A 7834-nucleotide genomic window follows, 5' to 3' on the forward strand; every position below is an offset into this window, starting at 1 on the left:
TTCCGTGGAGTTCTTATACAGTCCTGCTTCCAGGCTGATGTGTAGTACTCTGCGTATTCTTCTTTTGTGTTTAGGTGGTCATAGTTCACCTCCTGGGGTCTGAAGATGAAAGTTGGTAATTTTCCTTTCTCTGATTCCTGGAATTCTTAGGCTCAGTCTGCTGAGTTCCTGGAATCCTAGGTTTACTGAGTGGATAAGCTGATACTGTGTTATCAATCATAGCAAACCCCCCACCCATATTAACAGTTTACTAACAGATAAACAACTGTTTGTGAAAACTATTGTCTTTTGGTTTCATCTTCCTTATCCTTTAAAGTCTGGAAATTTACTTAGACAAACTAGAGGTGATGCAATAGTCTTACTGGAATTACTTTGTCAGCTTTGATGAACAAACTTAAAGTTTTAACCCATTACATTGTCTGTGCAGGCCCACAGATGCCCCGGGCTCTGCAGGAGCTGGCAGAGGCTGCCCAGCAGGGAGGCCATGGGGCACAGAGCCCCAAGGCTGCTGTGGGCACCATGGCACAGGGGCCGTTCTCAGCCGCAATGCTCCTGGCCTGGGCTGGGCCTGCACAGGGGTGTGGCCACCATGGCAGGGCCAGCACAGGGCCACAAAGGGGCCATGCGGCCGCTGCCAGGGCTGACAGCAAGGCCAGGCACACACAAGCAATTGCTGAGCATGGCCTGCGCTGGCCAGGCCTGACTGTGCCAAAGGCAGAGCTCAGCTGTCCTTGGGGGCTGCAGCAACAATCCAGAGCCCAAAGAGCCTCCATGGCTGTGCTGGAGACCAAGGCTGCAGGAGGGAAATGCAGGGCTGCTGTGCGATGGGGAGGGCATTGAATTTCAGCACACACCTCAGCTCTCTGATGATCCCGGCACCATGCTGGGCCCTGTTTCAGACTGAAGCAGAGCAGATGTTGATGGAAGAGTAACCCTGCGGGGCTGTCAGGGACCTGCAGCTTGCAAGGATCTCTGCTCTCCTTTGGGTGCTCTCGGAGAGATCCAATCCCAGCTGGGAACCTCAGGGCACAAGTGGCACTGCCTGTTCATAGGCACACAACTGATGTCTGCCTGGAAAGGGGCACAGGTTTTAATACCTGCTTATATCATAAGATACAAGCAGATCTTTTTTATGTGGGTCATTTGAGTACTTTTGAGAAATGGCAAAATTTTCCTAGTACGAACAGGGATTCCCTGGAAGCATACTGATGGCAGAAGAAGAAACACTGATCTTCTCATCTACTTGTGTCAGCATTATTCAGTTTATTATTTAATCTCACTCTTCCATCAGGTGTTTCCTGCTCTCCTGTTTTAATGGCCATTTCTAAGAACATCTTTTCATTTAGAGCAGCTGGATCTTTGTACTTCCTGCTGCTCCCAGATTTTCTCCTCTAGGTCCTTTCTGGTCATTCAAGTACCTCTCAATTGACTGGTTTAATGCTTTGAGGTGCAAGAAGTTGACCAAGATTTCCGAGTTTATATATTATAAATATAAAAATAATCATCACCTCAATTATGTTTGTATTTATCACAGAACCTTTTTTTTCTTTTGTCCTGATCTAAAACTGTTCTTGTACAGAAATCCATGGGGGATAGGGGACATGTCACATGCTGCTGGGACATCCCAGAGAGCTGAGAGAAGAGCTGTGATGGTTATTAAACTGTTCAAATGATCAGGTTCTGTTTGTTTACAAGAAACCTTTCTGTGCCTCTGAGTGTCATCAGTCCCTGAGGCCAAAGGACACAAACCTGATGAGTTGTGGTTCCCACTGCATGGGCTGCACTTGGACTTTGGTCTCTGCACAGGAGAGCTCTTCATCCCCTTTCTCTCTTTTCCTCCCCCTGGGCATGGAGGGAGCTCCTGACTTCAGCGTGTGACTCATGTGTGCAAAGAGCAAATCTGGGCAGAATTGGGGCAGGAAGGGTTTGGGGGGACCTTGGGATCTGTGCTGGCCACAGAAGGTGTTTTCCATTGCTCTGAGAATGTCTGTGGAAAGTAGATGTAATTTCCACCACAGGAATGACTTTTGCATTTGATGGAGCTGTGCCTTCCCTTGTCTTTGTTGGCTGAGATTAAATGAACATCCCTCTGTGTCTCGGACAGCTCCTTCTCCAAGGAAAGCAGGTGGGTGTTGGAGCCAAGGAGCTGAAAGCTGCAGGTGCAGCCTGGGCTGGAGGGAGCTCAGATTTGCACAAGGCTGCTCTGAGTGCCAGGGCTTGGATGGGGGAAATGGTGGGGTGGGGGTAGGGAGAGTCTGATTGATTGTCAGCCATGAAGGGTCTTGATTTTCATGTCTATTCAAACTGCATGAGGAGGTACTTGGATTCAGTGTCACATGTCAATTCACAGTGACACAGTGTCACATTCACATTTGCACATGTCAATTTATGAACAGATTAAAATAACCTAAGCAGGACCTAAAAGAATCTACTTCTTCTTCTGTACCTTACAAATTCGCACCCCTTCATCCCCAATAGCATTCTTTAACCAGCAAGATACATACAGTAATTGCTCAGGATCAGTATCTCCTCGAGCTGTCAGATGATTTAGTTGTTGGCACATCCACTTGTCCGTTGTCCCACACCAAGGCCATCCTCCTTGCACCTCTAATTCCGGCCACACTTCTACACAGTAGTGGATCATTTTCATTTTATCTAATCCCTCTGTGGCCTCTATAGAACCCCATCTCTCCAACAGTTCTCTTAAGGGACTATTGGAAGGTATATTCCTCAGTCTCTTGCCGGTCTTTTTTTACTATTACACCCTCCCATTTTTCAGGTCTCAACAGTAAAAAATCCCAAAGGTGCCTCTACTGACAGGTAATTTAAAAAAATAAACCTCTTGTTTGAGGAGCTTCAGCCTCCTCCACCGAACTTCAAATTTCTGCATGATGCTCAGGACTTTATACTGAAACAACTGCCCGATCTCTTGATTGTCCAACTTTCCCAATGTCAGGTCTTACATCTATCAGGACTTGAACACATGAAACGTCAGCCTAAGAATCCAGGTTGTGCCTGACTCCCTCAGTCAGGAAGAGCTGCTGCCTGATTTTTAGTTTGCCTAACGTGCCAATTTTTAGGCTTCACCGTATCAGGACTTAAAAACAACACGCAGCCTCCTTCGCTGGGGTTTGTGCCTGACTCCTTTGTCAGGACTTACTTTGCCTGCAGGGCTTGTGAGCTACCCGAATCCTTCTCGGGACTTACAATCTGCCTGACTTCCCTCTGTCAGGACTTACTTTTCGTGCGTTCCACTCATACAACTATTCCCTCCGCATGCCCAGAGAGGGGGAGCCCTTTTTTTTCCCCCTTAGGAGACGACTCACTCACGCTAATTCCACTCACTTTCCCCTGTTCCCGGCTGGCTTTCTCGCGAACATTCGGAAATGTGGTACCAAGAGGTCCGCTCTTGCTCCGAAGGTCCGGCTGCCAGCCCTCGTCTCACTCACACACACATGCGCACGTCTCCCACTCCTGCCACCGGATTTCTCACCAGTCTGGTGCTCCAGTGCTCCTCTGTGTCGCTGGTCCTGAGCCGATCTCTCTGGTCCTGATAGCCAGCTGTCCTGGAGGTCCAAGATGGCCAGTCCTGGTGTCCTCTTCTGGCGTGGTAATTGCGGACGAGCGCCCAAGCTAAAATAAACAGGGCAGGAGACTTTTTCTCCTTTTAGTGCCTTTATTAAAAGTGATCAGCTCAGGATTGGGCAGCTCGGAAGGGGCTGCAGCTTCCCGTCGCCTCTCCCCGGGTGACTTGGAGGAGGAGGACATGCGCAGCTTTGTCCACTAGGGGCAGAGCTGGGGGTCCGGTCCTCGTGGGAGCCTTTAGGGCGTGGTGACCCCTTCCGATGTTAATCCTGCCACCTCTCTTGGCCTGCTCCCGGCATCGAGACAACTCCCGTGCTCAGGGTGAGAGGGAATGCGACGGTGTTCAGCATCTCTGCAGGCTCAGCGCTCCGTTCCTGACGTCCAGACATCACTCCAATCTCTCAGCTCTTAGGTGGCTTGTTGTTTTGAGGTCTTTTTTAGCAAGCTAGAAGCAGTAGCTTCTCATGGCATGCTGGTCCTGGAGTTATTTTGCATATTCCCCCCCCTAAAGTCTCTTCTCCTCACTGTTTGGGAGGTCTCCACCCTTCACTGTCTCAGAGAAGGGCCATTAACTTGGTCTCAGCTGGAGTTTTTACTGATACAAAACCAACTATTAACGACAACGACCCATAATTACCATAACACAAGCAGCAGCCCAGCAGCAACCACGGTAAGCTTTTTCTCACAAAAAAAAATTGGCAGAATTTTTGTTCATAACGCTTCAGGTGATGTTCATCTTCCTTTCTCAAGCTGTTTTTCTCTGCTTCAATAAGGCGTGAGATAAGCATATTTCCTTTTTATATATTCCAAAGCTATAGTTTCAAGGATACAAGTAATATTCTAAAATTATGCTTCAAAAGATTATTATTGCAGAGCTCTTTATGGATTCAATGCAAGCAAAAAGCCTTATCTTTAACACCTTAATTCCAATGCTCCTAAATCAACCAGCGTTAATTGCAAACCAAAGATAGGTTCAAAGGCCTTTTTCCATGCTTTATTTTCCTCACTTATTAATAGAATTCACAGCTCGCCCATTGTCTGGGTCCACACATTTCTCATTCACAAATACACGTCGCCTGTTTGTACCTGACATGAAACACAGCGTTGTATTTCACATTTCCACCTGTGTTTAGCAAAAAAGGTCAAGAGACCAGAAGGCATATGCCATGCCTGTAAAGAAGTAGTTTAACTTGTCCTCATCGGTGGAATTCCCATTCCAGTGCAGCTTTTGTGACAGAAATATGTCTGTCCATGCCGCACGACAGTCCATACTCCCTCCTTATTGGCATTGTACTCTTTTATGCATAAAGCTGAATGAGTTTGACACTAATATCAGTTAATATTAAATGAAATTTTCTTTGAGTGTTTGGCCCAGCTGCAGATCTTAAGTGGAGGAGATGACACATTTTGTTCCAACTTTTTTATTTCTCTGTTTTGTTTATTGTAACCCAAGAACTTTATTCAAGAATGAAGCAAACTTTTCTGGCTGTCCAGGAGGAAAAGGTTTAAAAGCTGACAAGTTCATTGACTGCATTGTCTCCACAAGAGTGCAGTAAAAAGAGACCAAAAGCAAAAATTAAAGAAATAGCCACCCCATGGGAAAATTTTAAATACAATTTTCTTTCTATGCATCCATACATAATTCTTTAGCATGGAAATATTAAATAAGGATATGTATGGAAAGGAAGAGAATGCCCAGAGCAGCAGGCCCCAGCCAGCACTGGCTGGTAGGGAGCCTTGCTGAGAACACACTTCCATCAGCTTTCTGAGACAAACTCAACTTTGACACTTTTTAATCTTCTGTGGTCACAGTGCTGGGAGACTGAGCAAGATCTGAGGCTCTGCTCCATAAACCATAAGAGGAAATCCATCCTATTTGAACACATGGAAGAGTTCTCCCCTGATCACAGAAAGGGTCAGAAAGAACAGCTACATCAATCTGTCACTTGCTAGTATCAGGCTGCAAATAAGGCTCGAATGCTTGGCACTGCCCAACACAAAGAAATAAATATTCCAAAGCTGACAGAAGCACCAAGATAATAAGTTTAGGAAACTTGCTCAATTTAAATGAATGCCAGGCCTGGTCTGTTCAGAAAGCTCGTCTGAAACATAGGAAACTCTGCTTGCAAGGCAAAGGAACAAGATGCAGACTAAGTAAAGGGCGTTACATTTTTTCTGCCTTCAGTTTAAAAGTCATCTTTTATTTTTAGAGTGGAGTCAATCATGAGTAAAGAGAAAACAGTAAGATACAGTCAAAACCAGGAGGAGAAATAAACCCAACAGGAGTCAGGATGAACTCTAAAAAAAGGAGCTAGGAGTTTTGGTGATGGTGGGATTTTTTCACACATTGTTTGCTTGTGGGGTAGGGGGTTTTTTGTGTGTTTTTGTTAGTTTAGTTTAAATTTTGCTCCTGAAGTGACAGGCAGTGGATCTGTGAAACTACTTGTCAGATGGTATGGTGGATTCAGGAAGTTTGGTTAAAAGGGCAGCCTGAATGAGTACCTGAAAGACAGGGGTATTTAAAGTTACTAACCAGATAATATCTATATCTGCTTTATTAATCCCCTGAAGTGTTTTTCTTTTTTTAATCTAAATATATGTTACCTCAAATGAAAAAATATTTATAAGTGGTAAAAAAATAATTATTGTGGTAAAAAAGCTTGGTAAGTGTGGTAAATTTCTACATAGTGTTAGTCTATTCACTCTGGAAAATGTAATATCCAGATGGAGATGACAGAGAAGGATGTAAATTACCTTGTTGCGTTCTCAGCTGTGCAGTCACATGGACTGAATGCTCTTGCCCAGCAGGAACAGCCCCAGCAGCTCCATACCTGCAGTTACAGTAGAGGACACAGCCATCTCTGTGCAGCTGTTTGGCCAGCTCAAGCTGATGGTTCATCAGCTTGTCATTTATTACTACTATTAGTGGTTTTCCATTCTCTAGTGTCTCCAGGCAGCTACCAGCACCTACAAGAGGAACAGAAAACATGGTGAGAGATCAAATATCCCCCTACTCGCTGCTGAAAGAGGGGAGCCTCTTGAACAACCCAGCTGTGGAGCTCAGCACTCCCAGCCAGCTCACCCCGGGCTGAAGAGACCTCATCCCACGGAGCTCCCGCAGCCCCAGAAGCAGCCGGGCTGTACCTGTGTGGCTGATGACCAGGTCTGCGCTCTGCAGCTCCTCAGCCAGCGAGTCCTTGAACCGGAACGCTTCCACCGCCGCGGCCGGGCTGCTGCTGGGCTGCGGCTGCGGCAGCGAGCCCCAGCCCGCCTGCAGCACCAGCTTCTGGTACCCGCGGCTCTGCAGCGCCTGCGGGCAGGGCACCGGGAGATGGAGGCGATAAGGGGGGCGGAGAAGATGGTGGGGAGGGGGGACGGAGAGAGAGAAGGAGAAGAAGGGGGGGATGACGGAGGTGGAACGAAGGGGATGAGGCGGGGATAGAGAGGCTGTGTGAGGGCTGTGCCCAGCTCCAGACGGCCTCGGCCCCGGTATCACCCCCCCCCCCCCTCCCCGTCCCACAGGCCGTCCCTCCCCTTCCTCAAGCAACACTTCATGCTTCTCCGCCGGGCACCCCCGAACCGCCACGGCGCCCTCAGGCGCCCCGGCACTGCTGCCGGGATGCGGCAGGGAGGGCAGGGCAGCCCGCGGCGCACAGGCGCCAGCCCCGGGAGGGCAGGCCCGGGCCAGGGCCGGTGTCGGTGTCTCGGCCGACTGACCTGCAGCGCGGGCGGGGAGCGGGCCGCGGCGATCAGCTCATCGAAGCTGGTGGTGCTCACGGTGACGAACATGGACTTCATGGCCACCGGGACAGGACGGCTGTGAGGCCGCCAGGGGGAGCCGCACGCCCGCACAGAGCTCCCGAAATGGCGGCAGGGCTGAGGAGAGGGACGGGGCAGGTGGGAATGCCTCCTTCCCTCCCTGTCCCTCCTTGTTCCTCCCTGACCCTCCTGTCCCTTCTTGTCCTTCCTTGTCCCTCCTTGTCCCTCCTTGTCCCCTACCGTGGCTTCTCTTCATGGGTTTTTCCCGTCCGCCCGTTTCGGCGGGGCTGCTGCCACTGCGCCGTGAGGTTCTCCCTCACAGTACCGCACCAGCAGCGATGGTGGCCGCTCTAATGAGCCCACTGTCCAGCAGCGTTTAGAGGGGTAGCCAAGGCTGTTCCAGGGTTTTAGATTTTCAAGGAGAAGAGGTAAAAATAAATTTGGAAAAGGGATTAGAAAAGTTTTGGCCTGCACGTGTTATTTCAGCCTT

At 48.7% G+C, this 7834-nt stretch overlaps 1 protein-coding gene across 3 annotated transcripts; it reads right to left on the minus strand.

The window, feature by feature from the left end:
- Positions 1–5023: 5023 nt before the first annotated feature.
- Positions 5024–7383, minus strand: LOC134433457 (UDP-N-acetylglucosamine transferase subunit ALG13 homolog). Of its 3 annotated transcripts, XM_063182311.1 has the most exons (5): positions 7303–7383; positions 6730–6895; positions 6417–6552; positions 5468–5480; positions 5024–5122 (listed from the first exon to the last, which is right to left on the minus strand). In XM_063182311.1, exons 1-5 carry the CDS (start codon positions 7381–7383, stop codon positions 5024–5026), a joined length of 495 nt encoding a protein of 164 aa, XP_063038381.1. The 3 variants fall into 3 exon arrangements, with proteins under 3 accessions (XP_063038381.1, XP_063038382.1, XP_063038380.1); XM_063182312.1 differs by lacking the exon at positions 5468–5480 and having other exon boundaries at positions 5024–5136; positions 6418–6552; XM_063182310.1 differs by lacking the exon at positions 5468–5480 and having other exon boundaries at positions 6398–6552.
- Positions 7384–7834: the final 451 nt, after the last annotated feature.

This window comes from Melospiza melodia, unplaced genomic scaffold (genome assembly GCF_035770615.1).
Source record: "Melospiza melodia melodia isolate bMelMel2 unplaced genomic scaffold, bMelMel2.pri scaffold_18, whole genome shotgun sequence".
In the NCBI taxonomy this organism is placed as follows: Eukaryota; Metazoa; Chordata; class Aves; order Passeriformes; family Passerellidae; genus Melospiza; species Melospiza melodia.

Coding starts and splice junctions, on each gene's coding strand:
- LOC134433457 (XM_063182310.1), bottom strand. CDS start 7,383: ATGAAGTCCATGTTCGTCACCGTGAGCACCACCAGCTTCGATGAGCTG. Junction 6,896..7,302: donor GCTCCCCGCCCGCGCTGCAG/GTCAGTCGGCCG, acceptor CCCTGCCCGCAG/GCGCTGCAGAGCCGCGGGTA. Junction 6,553..6,729: donor CCTGGTCATCAGCCACACAG/GTACAGCCCGGC, acceptor TTCCTCTTGTAG/GTGCTGGTAGCTGCCTGGAG.